This window comes from Stegostoma tigrinum, chromosome 5, assembly GCF_030684315.1.
Source record: "Stegostoma tigrinum isolate sSteTig4 chromosome 5, sSteTig4.hap1, whole genome shotgun sequence".
Lineage (NCBI taxonomy): Eukaryota > Metazoa > Chordata > Chondrichthyes > Orectolobiformes > Stegostomatidae > Stegostoma > Stegostoma tigrinum.
This window is the reverse complement of record NC_081358.1, coordinates 47640600-47657756: the sequence shown is the minus strand read 5'-3', so window position 1 is coordinate 47657756 and position 17157 is coordinate 47640600. Positions and strand designations below refer to the sequence as shown.

The window sequence follows — 17157 nt, the reverse complement described above, 5'->3', positions numbered from 1 at the left end:
CTTTCTGAGCTAGGCCAAATGGCCTCATTTGAAGACTCTTCGAGGACATCCTCTTTCATTACTGTAGTGATAGTTTCCTTTATCAATATCACAATGCCATCACTTCTCACTTCTGCCTCGATACTGCACCTGAAACTTCTGTACCCTGGAACACTGAGCAGTCTTGTCCTTCCTTCAACCATGTCTCAGGGATTGCAACAATATCATTTCTTACATAGTGATCAATGCTCTTAGTTCATCCACCTTACTAGCCAAGCTCCTTACATTAAAATAGAAGCAATTTAGCATTCTCAACCACCCATGTGCCTTATCTTGCCCTTGTCTCCTCCTTCTTGGATTTTCCTAGTATTCCTTCTATATCTGATCAGACCTTACTCATGACTTTACATCTACTCTGTGCACCCTCCCCTGGAAGATCAGTTTAAAATCTCCCCAACAGCATCAGCAAACCTCCCACAAGAATACCGGATCCTTTCAGGTTCACATGTAAGCTGTTCATCTTATGCAGGTCCCACCTGCCCCAGTAATGCAAAAATCTAAAGGCTTCCTTCCCACCCCATCATTTCAGCCATGCATTCATCTGACCCATCTTCCTACTTCAACATTCACTAGCACGTGGCACTGGAAGTAATCTGGAGATAACAAACTTAGTAGTCTTCCGCTCCGGCTGCAGGACTTCTTTTGTTTAAACGTATGTTGTCACGTACCATGACTGCTGGCTGCTCACTCTCCCCATTCAGAATGCCCTGCAGACAGCCCTGGTCCTGGCACTAGGGAGGCAACATACAGGGAGTCTTGTTTACTGCCAGAGAGTGCCTGTCAGATCCTCTGACAATCGAGTCTCCTTCTGCTACAACTCACCCAGTTTGCTTCCACCCTGCTATGCAGCAGAGCCCACCATGCGGCCATAAATTTGGTTGTTGCTGCTTTCCCCCCCGAGCAGTATCCAAAATGATCTATATGTTTGAAATGACACAGAGGGCTCCTGAACTACCTGCCCACGCTTACAGCCTTTCTGGTGGCCATACAATGCTATTTTGCCTGTGTAGTTCTCACTTGTGGTGTGACCAACTCACTAAATGTGCTCTGCACAATGTCCTAAGCATCACAGATGCACCAAAGTCAGTCCATCCAAGTTCCAGCCATTCCGTGAGTACTTTAAAGTCAGAGAATTCTTGAGGATTCCAAATCACTGAAGCTGGAAAGGCAAGAGGAGAGAATCAAACACGTTCTTTAATATCTGGGTAACTATTAAACTGACCAACAACCGATCACTGAAACCTCCCCAATACCCCTTCCACCTATATCCAACATTCACCTCCCGTCTGTCAAACCCCACACATCCCTTCCACTACTGCATCCAGAACCTACTCATCCCCAACCTATCCTAAACACTCATTCGCTTGCCTGTAACCCCACCTAACTGGTACATTACACCACGCCCCCCTCACCCCCAACTAAACAACTGCCACCCTAATCCCACACCTAGCATTTCACAGAACCTGTCAAAGTGACTGACTATGTTAAAATAATAGAACACATCACATACCATGACAGCTGAAAAAAGGAGGCATAGTTTCTCTACCAATCATCACTGCTGGATTCCTGTACAGGTTCCTAACAGGACACTCCCGTACAGGAATCCACACCACCGAATTTCTCTAAAAGTAAGTGGGTCATTTTTAATCAAACTGCATTCAGATTCTGGGTTTTGGCCTTGAATGGAATTGGTAGAATACTTCTCAAAATTCTCTCATTGCCTTTTTTTGCTCCTTTCGGTTTTTGAAAATTTACTTACTAACCAGAAGGGCTTGAATAGAACTAAAACAAAAATTTAAACTTCAATATTTCATAACAGCACAATTCAAATTAGCAAAGGAATTGTATTTGGTGTTATTAATATACTCATTGAAAACTTTATGTCAAGTCCTAGGCATTTCTCGAAAACCCGGATTTGGCATTGATCTTTTTGCACAGAGTCATGCTATCAAAACCTGTGCGGTGCAGATGCATTAATACAATCAGTCAGCTATACTGATATTTTTCTTAAAGGTCTTCAAATTCTATTTTGTGGCTTTTCATGTAGAAAAGCTAAGAATCAAAATCAAGCAAATTCAAGACAAAATTGACCTTCAATCATGGCAAGAGAGACTAAAAATCTTGGCAGAAGAATTACGCAAAATTTTACAATATAAAATGAGGCTATGCTTTTCAACACATCAATGGTGATCATTTTCTTTCAAACTAACTTCCTCCCACCTTACCTCATTTCATCCCATTGGCACAACAAAGTATTTTTAAAGACATCTTTCAGGGATAAGAGAGGAAGAAGTTGAGAGATTTAGGAAATTGTTCAACTTTGGGTTTAAACAGTTAAAAGCACAGTTTTAATTTCAACAAAATATGCTGAACGGAAAATGTCACCCAAAAAATGGCTGCTTCTAGTAGATGCCCTGTCAATTGACTATCTAAACCATTTCAATTAATGTGCTTCAGCAACAGAAATTAGGCACTCCAACAATAAAGCATGGAATCAATTATACTTCAAAAGAACCATTTTCTGCTGGTGCAGACACTGTAATAAATCAACATGGACCAACTTTAGCATTTTTATTACATCATAACAATGGGTCAGAACTTTGAAGTACTATGACATTGGAGTTAAAAGTTAACAATTTTTTTCACAAAGAAGTTTGTTACAGCCAAAAAATGATTGTAAATGTAAATTCAATCACTGTCTGGCAAAACCCTGTACAGGGCCCATCACACGTTACACCTGTAGAATGTCAGGGAAACTTCAAACAGAAGAAAATGCAACAGGAGAAGTAATAACAAGACAGCTAACTATCACCACCCTCTCAGCTACGCTTTCTCAGAGTATACCCTCTCAGCTATGCCTTCTCAGAATACACTAAAAAGGGGCTAAAAACCAATTTCAATGCTTTTTTGTGTATTGTGGAGGCCTGATGTATGGATTAATATACTGCAAGGGTCACAACTCTGAGAACAGCCATTTAAACATTCCTGTACTACAGGGAAAAGACACTCTCCTATTCCGAAGGCGCCAGTAAGCCACTGCCACCAAGAAATGAGTTAGATTAGTTTTGATCAACTAATAAAGCCAAGAATCTCAAAAATCAACTCTTCAACAACCAAAATGAATGCAACTGGCAACATCTTCTGAAACAGAAAACAGAAATGGTGGACAGAGAACAGCACGGACCTTGCAGCTGCTCTTGAGATTACAAGCTTACTCCTTTATCTCTTCTAGTTATTACATTTAAAAAATGTTTGAATGGATATAGGCCAAGTGCAGACAGGTGGAACTAGCTTAGCTTGGAATTATGCTTGACATGGACTGGTTGGACCAAAGGGTCTGTTTCCATGCTGTATGAATCTATGGCTACAATGTTCAATTTTCTGCACTTCACAAGCAATTCAAAGATTAATTCAAATTTTTTTTAAAATCTTTTCTTGACTCATTCTTTATTTCCAATGGTCTGTATGCATATTGTTACTGTTTCTTCCCATGGTTAGTAATTAACAAGCTCAGTTCTTTTTTGTTCATTCAAGGCAGCTTAAATTGGCTCAGTTTAAAAAGGAAGTCACTTGGGTCAGGGAAAGGGGTATCTGCCAGGAAAGGAATCCTTTTTAAAATTAACCATGTTGTGGCCAAAGGAGAGGGTGGATGAATAACCAAGGTTAGCTAGTTCACTTTTCCTCATGGGACCGTATCAAGTTGTGAAACCTCGTCCAGGGACTTATCATAACAAATTGAGGGTTCTTAGAGACATGAGCTTTTATAAAATTTATGAAAACTCAGTGAACTATCCTCGTTAAACTGCTGCAAAACAAAATAAGAGATATTATCAATGGAGACAGAAAATTGGCAGTTTGAGGTCCAAGGGAAAATAAAAAAATCATGATGGGGCCTACAATGGACCATTTTCTGCCTCTGCAAAAATGTGACAATTATCCCCACAGTTTTATTTTATCCATTGCTTTTTTTTTGCCTTACTTTTCTACACTTAGTTGACATTAACCGTGTAAACAGCCTCTGGTGGACACCGCACAGTAATCAAAAAGAGGTCAACAGAAATTTATAACAGTAGTCAGGTAGTGGCTGGCTGTACATTTGCACATTTTCCAACTACTTAACTTTAGCTTAAAGTAGGATATCCTTGGTGTCACGATAGTGAATGCTACTACAAAGCCAAGTGGCCAAGAATCACTTGAAAAGCACTGCAAAACCAAAACTTAGCAAACAGACACTACCAAATCATTTAAAATCTTTGCCCAGTATAACCTTGTCATGTTAGGAACTTTCAGTCAACACATTTTGAAAGTTGGACATAAACAAGCTATTAAATTAAGAGAGAGAGAGAGAGAGAGAGAGAGTTCTAAAGAAGAATTGTCACTGGACCCGAAACTTCGATCTGTTTTCTCTCCAAAGATGCTACCAGATCTGCTGAATTCCCTCAGCAATTTCTGACCTTATCTGGAAAATACTAAACTTATGAAAAGCTACACATTGAGACAGTCATGTTTAATTTCTGTTTAAAAGATCAGCTAAGAGTCATTGTTAGGCAGATCCAACAAAGCCATCAATTACCAGACTTGGAAACTACCTGCAAGATTTTAAGCAACTAAAATACTTAAACTGCATCAAATTTCACCCGAGAAGCAACGTCCTACGCGTCACTGGACAGTCACCACTCCTCCCCTGCTCCACCCCCAACAACATACTGTGAATCCTTTGCTTGACAAGGCCTTCAAGTTAATCTTCAGGCATCAACTCCATTCAACAAATCCCAGGCGTGCCACATGGGAGACCAATGATAATAAATCAGAAACTGAGTTACCTGTAATTTGTAAATTGCACTATCTTTAGCTGTGTCCAATTTTTGTGCATGGGAGTATATGTCGAGTGAGTATATGATATTGCATCATTTCAACATTAAGTGTGTGGAACAAATAACCTTTAGTTTTAAACTCTCAAAAGTTTGTAACCCTTTCGTTTATTTGAAGTATCCACTCCAAGCATAAGAAAAGTCACACAACTTTCAATACAAAGTATATAGTTACAGATAGTAAGAGAGCAATTTTTTTTATATGTGATAGAAAACAAATGTATTATGAACTGTTCAGAATTCCTTGGAACATTGCACAATATTTGGTGCGTATGTTAAGGATCAATGTAGAACCAGGCGAACTAGAGTTATCAAAAAATGAAACTCTGGAAATAATATGTTAAACTTAACCATCCTTCACATTTGAATTAACACTTCTGTCTGTGTGCGCTAGCCACCTTGTGGACACTGAGGTTACTTACACCAAATTGTGCCTCCAACTGAACAAACTCAGCGATTGGATTCTGAGCTCTTCTATCATCCTCACTCCAAGCTCCACCTTTTGTGAAGTAATCCCAAAAAGACTTTTCTTCTATCTTTAGGATTTCATTTCATCCAGACATCTCCTTGCATTCTTTCCTCAGTCCTTTCATTCAGAGGTGATGGTATGATATCAGCCATCTTAATTTTTCTGCTTTTCCACCAACTTTGTCTATTTTCCCCCTGGCCTCACAACACTTCATTCTCTCAGAACCAAACCTGATATTTTCATTAAATCACTGACAAAGCTGACACTGCTACAGCTTGACAAACAGACCTTGTGGAGGCCAACTCTCCTACAGCTCCCTCTAGACCAGCACTGCACCATCTTATTCAGAGCACCAAAGTATCATCTCCTATGGAGATCTTCCCCTCTCACACCCAACACAATAAAGCTCTCTTGTACCTTCTTCCTAAAATTCACAAGCAGGACTGCCCTCAGAGATAATGTTTCAGCCTCCACTTGCTGAAATGAACTTAGTTCTTCCTATCTCAACTACATTTTTCCCTCCTTCTCCAGACTCTCCCAACTTTTCAAACATCATCCACCACTTCACAAGTTTGCAATTCCCTGGCTCTGAGCATCTCCTTTTCAGCACACACCTCCAGTCTCCTCACACCTCTATTCCCTATCAGGGTAGCCTGGAGGCTTCTTATCAAAGAAGCTGCTAGTCTCCATTCACCACTCTCCTCCACCTGCTTAAACTCAGTCTAACATTGAACAAGTTGCTCAATAACTCCTCACAATTCCTATACATAAAAGGTGTTATAAGGAAATCCATGAGGCCTTCACCATTTTTTTTCCATACATTCATGATTGTATCAACGAGTTTACTGTTCTCGCTCAGTTTGCACAGAATATCTACCCCTCCACTGCCAGCACAATGTTTACCTGAGACTCCTCCCTGTAACATCTCTTTTTCCACTTCTAGGGATAGGCTATCAATATCTACTATAAGCCCATAAAATTCTTGGCGAGATGACCTCACTTCCTATAAAAATTTGGTACTGTTCTTCCAAAATTTTTGTTTCTATTGAATCTGTTCTGGTAATGACAACTTCCACACTAGTTTCTCCAATAAAGCTTTTTTTAAAACTAAACTGAGAATTCTCTGTCACTATGGTTAACATTTTCCACATTTCTGTCCTCACCTCTTTTCTGTCAAAGGGATTCCTTTATCCTCATCCTTTTGACTGTGCATTTAACTGATCATCATGCCACCTTTAGCATGATGCTACGAAATACTTTGGAACAGGGGAGGGGGACAAAGGAATACAATCGTCATTTCTCCGCTCCAGGGCAACAAACAAGCCTTCCAGGTGAAACAGCTGTTTATCTGTACTTCTTCTAAATTTGTATACTAAACATGCAACCAAAATACGGCAGATGCTAAACACAGATTGGGTGATCACTTTGCTGAACCCCTCTACTTAATTTGTAAATGTGACCTTAATCTTAAGTTAATACTCATTTGAAAACTCTGTTCCAGTCTAACTCTGATTCCACTCTCATAAACCATCTCAAAGAAATTCAAGAAACATCATTTGATCCTTCAATTCATCACTTTACAACATTCAGCACTCAACGTTAAGTTCCGGTCATAGTCACCCACTTTTTCGGGCAATATCTATCGAGCAGTGATGATTCTGGTGTTGTCACATTAAATTTTCGACCTTTTTTTTAATTTCTCTACTTGTCCCATGACCACTTCCTGTTTAATTTGTACTGTCAACCTTGTTGTCATTAAACTTTATCTCCTTTCCACCATAATCGTAGAATTTCAAATTTTGTTCTTTCCTTCTCTGCTCCCTTTGTCTTCTTCAGACCATTTAAAACCCATGACATCAAAAACGTTGTTTAGTTCTAATAAGAAGTCATCAAATTGAAATGCTTTTCTATTTCTCCTTCCATAGGTTTGGCCTGACCTGAACATTTCCTGTTTTTCTTTCAGATTCCCATTATTTTGTTTTTATATTACACTACTCCTGTTCCATAATTTTTCAGTTACTTACAGACTGACAAAGAACATGTAGGAGAGCTGTCTGACTTGGTGTGTTTCCCTCTAACAACAGAAGTAAAGTCAATATTTGTTAAATCAAAACTCCAAGGATAGTCTGAAACTGAATAATTCAACAACGAACCAAAGTATCCTACTTCTAATGTGAAAATAAGATTCGCTCAAAGGCCCAATTATTATTCTATTACAATTGGCAAGTGAACAGACAAGTTTCAATTGAATGGCTTATTCTGAGTTTACTCCACAGCAGGCTGATTCTGCTTTTCAAATCTATTTTACGACAATTAAAATAATTGGAGAAATATATATAGATTACCTTTGCCACCCAGTAAAGATATACAAAAATAACAACAAGACAAAACATTGCGAAACACCCAGTGTATGGCACACAGAATCGATCCAAGGAAACCAACTTGAAAAATTGTCAACTTTGACTTTTGTCTTTTGGAGTATTCAGGGTGTGGGTTCGGGCCTTGGACAGTAAAGTCTGAGAAACAGGTTAATCAATGAATTCAGCTGATCATTTCTTGTGGAGATGGGTGAAAAACAAATGTTAACTGGGGCAGAAATATATATTTTACAACTGTGGACTAAAAAGGTTTGCTCAATGCACTAGCAAATGCATCAGCAGAAATACATTTAACCAACTGAAAACTTAAGGCAACTGATTAGTGACTTAGAAAAATATACTTCTACTTAAAATGAATAAGTGAGCTCAGTTGCTAGGCTATTAATCCAGAGACGCAGGTAACATTCTGGTGATCTGAGGTTGAATCCCATCATTAAAAATCTGGAATTAAGTGTCAAATGAAGACCATGAAAAGCCCATTTGGTTCACTAATATCCTTTAGAGAAGGAAGCTGGTGTCCTTACCAGGCTTGGCCCACATGTGATTGCAGACTTGCAGCAATGTGGTTGACTCTTAACTGTTCTCTGGGCAATTAGGGAGGGGCAATAAATGCTGACCTAGTCAGCGATACCCATGACCGATGAGTGAATAGTAACAACTCAGCAATATCTATTTTAATCACACCAACATAGATTTAATTACTGCATTCCATTTACAAGTTTGCTGATGGCAACACCATTGTAGCTCGGACCTCAAACAATGACGAGACAGAATACAGAAAGAAGATTGAGTGCCTAACGGCATGGTGTAAAGACAACAATCTCTCCATCAACATCAGCAAAATGAAGGAACTGGTCATTGACTTCAGGAAGCGGAATGGAGGGCATGGCCCCGTTTGTATCAATGGTGCTGAGGTGGAGATGATCAAAAAACTGTCAAGTTCCTGGGAGCAATGATCAGCAATTTGTCCTGACCCACTCACGTTATGGTCAGAAAAGCACAGCAATGCCTCTACTTCCTTAGGAGGCTAAGAAAATTCAAGATGTCCGTAAAGACACTTACAAATTTATCTTCTGAGGAAGGGTCACCGGAACCGAAACATTAACTATGTTTTTCCTTCGCAAATGCCACCAGGCCTGCTGAGCTTTTCCAGTAATTTTGTTTTTGTTCCTGATTTACAGCATCCACGGTTCTTTCAGTTTTTACAGATTTATACAGATGCACCATAGAAAGCATCCTGAATGCATCACAGTGTGGCACAGCAACTGCTTTTTCCAAGATCAAAAGAAACTACAGGGAGTTGTGAACACAGCCCAGTCCATCACGTAAACCAGCCTCCCATGCATTGACTTCATCTATACTTCCTGTTGCACCCAACATAATCAAAGACCCCTCTCACCTTGGTTAAACTCTCTTCTACCTTCTTCAGTCAAGCAGAAGATATAAAAACTTGAATACATGTGCAAACAGATTCAAGAACAGCTTCTTCCCTGATGTTATCAGACTTTTCAATGGACCTCTTTAATGTTAACGTTGATCTCTCTATGTACCTTCTCAGCAGCTGTAACATTGTATCCTGCATTCTGTTCTGTTGCTCTGATGCACCTATATAGTACAACCTGCTTCTAAAGCAGTTAAGTCAATACTTTTCATGATACTTCGGTACACACCACTGCAATAACAACAAAAAATAAAACTAAAGTCAGATGCATCATTTCATTGGATGAATGTATCATCAGGACCCATGTGACCTCTCAAAAACACTGTTTCTGGTTATTATTATGGTAATTGTAGAGATTTGGTTTATATAAATTGGCTGTCATGCTACTCTACAACTGGATTGTGACTGCACTTGGAAAGTATTTCAGTGGTCTGTAAAATGTTTCACAGACAAGCAGAGATTTTAAAGGATGCTACAGAAAATGCCAAGTTTCTCTCTATGTTATATATTGTTTACTCAGCCATTCTGGAAAACTCAAAACAAGTCACCGATAATATAATTAATAAACTTACACTAACAATTGAGTTTGAACTGCTTAAACAGCCTGGTTTGTGTTCGTTATGCATGAAAATGAACAGATGCCAACAGGATACTTTGCCTTTGAAGCTCATGCTTCTTTGAAGTCAGGAAAAAGTCAACAATTTTAATACCTTAATTATCAATCAAATAATGCATTGTATTAAACCAGCTCCTTGATTGATTGCAATTCAAAATTATTTCCCATATATTTTTCACGTACTCCATTTCTGTGAGCAAACTTGCATTTTCTGTGAAACATGATATGGTCTACTGCACAAAGCATCTAGGATAGCATTATCACAGGAGAACTTATTAACCCTTGTACCACTGAAGCAAATAAATACAGCTTTCCCTCAAGATTTCTGTAACCCAACAGAAAAGATCAAATATATTAGTGTTTAATCAAAAATCCAGTTCACCCATCATCCCCAAACATCCAGTAAAGCAATGCCTCAATTTTCAAGTTTTTGGCCTTGCTTTAGAAGCCCTTTATGTCCTCACCACTCCCCATTTCTAACTGCATCAATTCAAAGATGCATTTCTACCATTTTTGGGTTCTTGGATATCTCCGATTTTACTCTTTGCACTTTCTGTTGGTCATGCTTTGAACTGCTAAATTCTTAAGCTCTGGAATTCTCCTCTTGAACGTCTGTACCTATCTATCCCCCAATAAAACACTCCCTAAAGTTCTCTGATGAAGGGTCTAGGCCCGAAAAGCAAGAACTGAGAGTGCTGGGAATCTGTAATAAAAACAGAAAATGCAAGAAATACTTAGCAGGTCAGGCAACATTCATACACAGAGAAGCATACAGTTAATGTTTCAGGTCAATCCTGAAATATAAGGAGTTCTGGTAATTTTGTGTTGAAATATTTTCTGCAAACCCTATGATTTTCAATAAAAAGTTTCTGGAGCTAATTTCACCTGTGTTCTAAAATTGAGTTTATTTCAAACCAGCACAGTACACATTGAACAGGGAGAAACAGCCAATTTTCAGACTTACCTTCAAGCTCAGTAAGTGCAAGAGCAACATCTGTTGTGACTTCAATTCCAGTGTTAATAGACACATGACATGTCTTTAAAGAAGATACTGCTGAATCCACAGAGTTGAAGGAGATCACAGGCATTATAGTTGACCGTCCAGGCATCCTGTAATAATGTCAACCTGCGCACAGCAATAACAGACAACAAAGCTGTAAAATTAAATTAAATCAATTGTCCTTTTCCAATCTAAAACTGGGATAATTTAGATCTTTACAGGATTAAATTAACACTGCACAGTTCCCTTCTAAAAATTCTAATTACTAAAATGAAATGAAGATGATAAAAAAAAATCTATGACACATTTGGGAGATTTCCAGTCTGTCAAACTCAATTACTTGCCAGCTGGGTTCATGAAAGAAATCAGACGTGAGTTGAAAGTGTCTGCCATTGCAATGCATCAATTAAGAATCAGGAGGAATATATTCAGGCTTTGCAGGGCACGTGATTTACTAAAGACTTTGTAACAAGAAGTCATGTTGTCGGTTCAGTCCTCAAAACAGAAGCACCAAGAATATCTCTAGCAACTATCTTCCTGGCTTTGCTTTGATAACTCAGGACCAACTTGTATGAAAGCTGGTAACTTTCAGCTGTACACAGGCAACATATTTCCCATCCAGTCAACAACTTTGAAGGTTATGGCAGATCAGTAATGATAAGAATACAAACAGTGATAATTCCCAATTAACAATGAGTATAAATTTTAAATCACCAAAGAATTAAAGGGGAATTTGAAAAATGGATAATTACATTGAAGCATGGTCCAAAAATTAGATAATTGGTTGGAATTAAGAACCTAAGAGGTATTTCTAGGTATAAAATAGATTGTCCTACAGGAGAGATTAAGTGCAAACAAAATAGAAGAACATTTGGTCTAACAAGCCTGCTCCACCACTTCAAATTAATCCTTCATGGTTGATCTTCTACATCAATGCCATTTTTCTGCAACATTCCCATTTCTCTCGAAATCTTTAATACCTTGAAATCCACGGATCTCTGCCCTGAATACATGTAATGACTATGACTCATCAACCCTCTGGGTAAAGAATTCCAAAAATTCATTCCCCATCCTCTTCAGTGATGAAATTCCTTCTCAGCCCTGACTGAAATGGCCTCCAATTCTGAGACTCTCTCGCCTGGCTGTAAAAACCCCAACCTGGGAAACATCCACGTGCCACCTACCCCTCAGACACCTGTAAGAATCAGTTCGATTAAATACTGTGAAAACTAGGCACTTATAAAAGATAATTACATTAATACAACATAAAACTCTCCAAGGGTTTGACACAATACATATATGGGAAAACAGTTTGTGGAGCTGGAGAATCCAGGCATAGTATCAGTCTGAGAACAAAAGGATCAGCCATTCGGAATGGAAAAGAGGTAAAATTTTTCTCCATCAAAATTCATTCACCATTCATCAATAAATCCATGGAATTTTCCAACTCAGAGAGCTGCTAACGGTCAACGTATATTCAAGACAGAAGTCAATAAATGTTGGGGTACTAATAGAACTTTTACGAAATATTTATTCAAGGTGCATGGGTATTCCCAGCAATGCAACACTCAATGAACACCCTTAACTGCCCTGGGGAAGGTGGTGGGCAGTCTTCTTGAACCACTGCAAGGGAGGGAGCTTCAAGATTTTGACCCAGCAAGAGTAAAGGATTCGTGATACAGTATGAAGTCAAGATGGTGTGCAGCAAGAAGGGCAACTTGGAGGTAGTGATGGTCTCGTGCATCTGCTGCCCTTGTCCGAACAGTCCGAGATTATGAGTTTCGAAAGTAATGCATAAGGAGCCAGTGAGATACTGCACTTTGTACATGGTGCACACTGCTGCCATTGTACGTCATGCGGGAAATGAATGCTGAAGGTGACGGTTGGATGGATAGATAGCCAATCAAGCCGGCAGCTTTGTCTTAGATGTGTCAAGCTTGAGGGTCAATGTAGCTATCATGCACCTGATTGAAAACCATAACATGTAGGAGCCATTCAGCTCATCATGTTCACTCCATTATTCAAACATGGTTGATTTGATACTTCAACTTCACCTTAATCCCCATAAACTTGACTCTTTCACTGATCTATCACGGGTTTGAAGATACTTAATGATTCAGCTTCAATAGCCTGCTGGGGTAAAGATTTTGTCCACAGGTTCACCATCCTCAGAAAATATTCCCTCTCATCTCTCAATTAAATAGGTGACTCCTTATTCTTAGGTTAAGCCCTCTGGTCCTAGATTCTGTCACAAGGGAAACAACCTCTCGGCATCTACCCTGTCAAGACCTCTAACAATCTTGCGTGTTTCAATAAGGTCTCCTGTCATTTTTCTAAATTCCGATGAGTCTGAGCACAATTGACTCAACCTCTTCCCAGAAGAAAATTGTTCCATTCCCAGGATCAGCCTACCAAACATTCTCTGGACTGCCTCTAATACCAGCATATCTTTCCTCAGATAAGGGGACAAAACTATTGACAGTATTCCATCTGTTGTCTGGCTCGTACTTTGCACAGTTTTAAAAAGACCTCCCTATTTTTATACTCTATTCTTTTTGAAATGATGGTCAACAAAACACTTGCCTTCTGAATTACTCAATGAAGTTGGATGCTTGTGTTTTTGAGATCATGCACTAGGACCCCAAAGCATTTTGTGATGCAGTTTTCAAGCAGTAGTCTCCTATTTAATATTAAGCTTCTCTTTCTTCCTTCCATATTCGTTCATATTATATTCCATCTGTCAAGCTTTGGCCCACTGACTTAACCTGTCTAAATTCCTCTGTAGAATCCTTGCGTCATCAATGTTATTTGCCTTTTCACAAAGTTGAGTGTCATTGCCAGGTTTGTGCATATGACATTCACCTCCATCATCTGTCATGAAAATATAAATAATTGTGGCTCCTGCACCAACTGGTGTGGTACTCCAATAGTTGCATGTCATGATCCTGAAAATGACACCTGTCCCCACCATCTTCTATCATTTAGCTAATTTTCTATCCATGCTAGTACAATACGCCTGACACCATATCTTATCTTATTAAGTAGTCTAATATGTAGTAGCTTATCAAAAACCTTTTGAAAATCCAAATATATTACAGCCACGACTTATCCTTTAACTAATCAGCTTGTTTATATTTCCTTAATGAACTGCAGTAAACTTGTTACGTTTGATTTCCCTTTCATGAAGTGACTAAGACACTGCTCGAGAATGTTAGGTGTTTCTAAGTGGTCTGCTATTCCAGCCTTTATAATAGACTAAGTATTTCCCAATGTCAGATGTCAAGCCAACTGGCTTATAGTTATTCATTTTTTGTTCTTGTATTTTGAATTTGGACTTGTGACATTTTGACTTTGTGCCTTGTAAGTGGTAGACTGAAATTAAGTTACTTGTGCAAGATTCCTATTTTCTAAAGTGCTCTTCTACTAATGGTTCAGTTCTGGTCAATGGTAGTCCCCCAGGATGCTGATACAGGGCATTCTGCAATAGTACTTTCACTGAATGTCAAGGGGTAATCTCGCTTGTTCAAGATAATCATTGCCCCAGAATATGTGGCACAATGTTATCTGCCGCTTAGCTACCCAAGCCTGAATATTGCTGGGTCTTGTTGCACATGTACATTTATTTCAGTATCTGAGGAATCATGAATGGCAATAAATAACACAGTATGGAACTGGAAGAACAAAACAGGCCAGGCAGCAGAGGAGCAGGAAAATTGGCGTTTCGAGTCAGGACCCTTCTTCAGAAATGAACGATGATGAACATTGTGCAATGATGATTGCACAGTCTCACTTCTGACCTCAGGATGGAGGAAAGGTCATTGGAGAAGCAAATGAAGATAACTGGACCTAGGACACTACCATTGAGAATTCCTGAAGAGTTGTCCTACAGCTAAGATGATTGACCTTAAACAACCACACCCATCTTCCTCTATGCTAGGTGTGGCTGAAATCAGTGGACAGTTTTCCCCTTCATTGCATTCATTTTGTTATGACTCCTCCATTCCACACTCGGTCAAGCGCTACTTTGATGTCCAAGGCAATCACTCTCGCCTCACCGTTGATTTCAGCTGTCCTGTCCACACTTGGACCAAGGTTGCAACAAGTGCAGGAGCTGAGTAGCTCTGGTGGAATCCAAACAGTTAGCAGGTTATTTCTTTTCAAATGCCACTTGATAGCACTGTTGATGACATCTTCCATCACTACGCTGATAATGGAGCCGTAATTGCCCGGGTTGGATTGGTCCTGCTTTTTACCCACAGGACATGAGGAGGAAATTTTAAACATTTTCAAGTAGATGCCAATGTTGTTGCTGTGACTGCAGCAGTTGGACTAAGGGTACAACTAGTTCTTCAATATTATTGTCTGAATGCTGTCAGGGCCCACTGCCGATCTGTGCTGCAACTGCCATGCATTTGCTATTCACCCAGCCTGCCCGGGTCGCACTGCAGCATCTCTGTATCCCCTTCATGGCTTGCCCAACTTTGTGTTATCTTCAAATTGAGGTGTTACATTTGGTCTCCCCATATAAATCATTAGTATTATTGTGGATGGCTGGGGTCATGATGCCAGTCGCTCACTGATCATTATCTGTCATTCAGGAAGAGACCCATTTGTTTCTGTTCTTTGCTTCCTGTCTGCTAGATGGTTTTTTGTCCATCTTAGTACATTGCTCGAGTCCCGTGTGCTTTAATTTTACACATTAGTTTCTTACGTGGGACTTTGTCAAGAGCCTTCTGAAGTGTCCAGGTGGGCCGTTCCACTGGCTCCTCCAGTCAGCTTTGTTGGCTGAGTCTTCGAGGAATTCCAGTGAATTTGTTGGGCATAATTTCCCTTTGGCAAATCCATGCTGACTGCATCCAATTTTTCCACTGATTTCGAACTGCTGTGCTATAATATCCTTGATAATGGGGTCTAGCATCTTTCCACTACCAATGGCAGACTCACTGACTTATAATTCTGTTTTCTCTCTACGCCCCTTTAAATAGTGAGGTTACATTAACTACTCTCCAATCTGTAGGAACTGTTCCAGAGTATAGAAGATCTCAAAAGATGACCACTAATGCATCCACTGTTTCCAGGGCTACTTCGGTCAGAACTCCGAGATGTAAATTATCAGTTCCTGGGGATGCATCAGCCTTCAATCGCATCAATTTCACCAACATTATTTCTGTACTGATACAGATTTGCTTCAGTTCCTCCTTCTCAACAGACCCTGCATTCCCCACCATTTCTGGTACTTTATTCGTGCCATCCTTTGTGAACACAGAGCAAAGTACGCAAAGCTTAAATATGATTCCTTTGTTTGTTACTTTGTAGAGCCAAGTTACAACCTGGACATATTCTCCTAGATTTGTTGCTCATATAGCTATCAATACACTAGAGATTATTCAGGAAATTCTGCCTAATCATGGAATCACACTTTGTCATGAGTTTTACAAGCATGAACATATTGTCACCATGTAGATAACTTTTTTGTGATTTTTTAATCTGTAAGAATTTCCTTGTAGATCTTACTATTGTTTTATGTTGGCAAGAATTGAAGGATAATAGTTTATTGGTCTGTGAAAACGGGTCCATTTTGAGTGAACCTTCGCTGAACTCCAACTATAGGCAGCCTGTCAAGACTCAGATCAGGGACTGAGATCCCAGCATTTCTCTGCAATCACCAGGGTTGCTCTCTGCCAAGCAGAAGAGCAGTACTGGGCTATAGTGACCCTACCTCAGCAGCAGTAACCCCTCATGCGGGGTTTGAATCTATAACCCCTTCACAAACTTGGTCTCCCTCAATAGAGGAGAGGCAAGGCATTTCAAAATTCTCTGGCTGTTCCAAGTCCTCCTCTAGATTTAACAATGCATTCCTTATGAGGAGTTCTGACTTCTGGATATGTTGCCACAGTGTCAATGCCTGCAGTCATAGTCCTTGTACAGCAACAGTGAAGTCACTGTGCCTGTACATAGCAACCTCAGCATTGGGACGTCAGGAGATGAAAAAACAAACTATACTGTTGTATTGTTACACCAAGCCAATGATGTATGACACACAAAGATAACATATCTGTTGATCATTTATTCCATGAAATAGAAGCAGCCTGAGTGAGCTGAGGTGTTCCAACTCCATGCTTCACTGCCCAAGGCCTTGACACCCCGGGCCAGACACTTGGAGGCCAGGTAATTCACAAGACGTCTCCATCTTCAGTAAGAGGGGGTGTTTCGAGATCATTCAGATAGTCAGCATTTTGGTGGCACAAACGAACACTGGTGCAGTGCCAGCACTGCTTAACAGAGCTGCTACTTTTGGCAACGTGAGAGTGAATTCAATCGCCTGGAGTTTTACCTTGAACCC

The 17157-nt window shown here is 39.7% G+C and overlaps 1 protein-coding gene across 1 annotated transcript in view; it reads right to left on the bottom strand.

Moving 5' to 3' along the window:
• The window catches only part of nsmce2 (NSE2 (MMS21) homolog, SMC5-SMC6 complex SUMO ligase), a 173479-nt gene that overhangs the window by 151562 nt on the left and 4760 nt on the right, over positions 1 to 17157 (bottom strand). Inside the window, exon 2 of the mRNA XM_048529400.2 lies at positions 10779 to 10940. Within this exon, the coding sequence (XP_048385357.2) occupies positions 10779 to 10923 (145 nt within the window). The 5' untranslated portion in view covers positions 10924 to 10940. The remainder of the gene's footprint in view (positions 1 to 10778; positions 10941 to 17157) is intronic.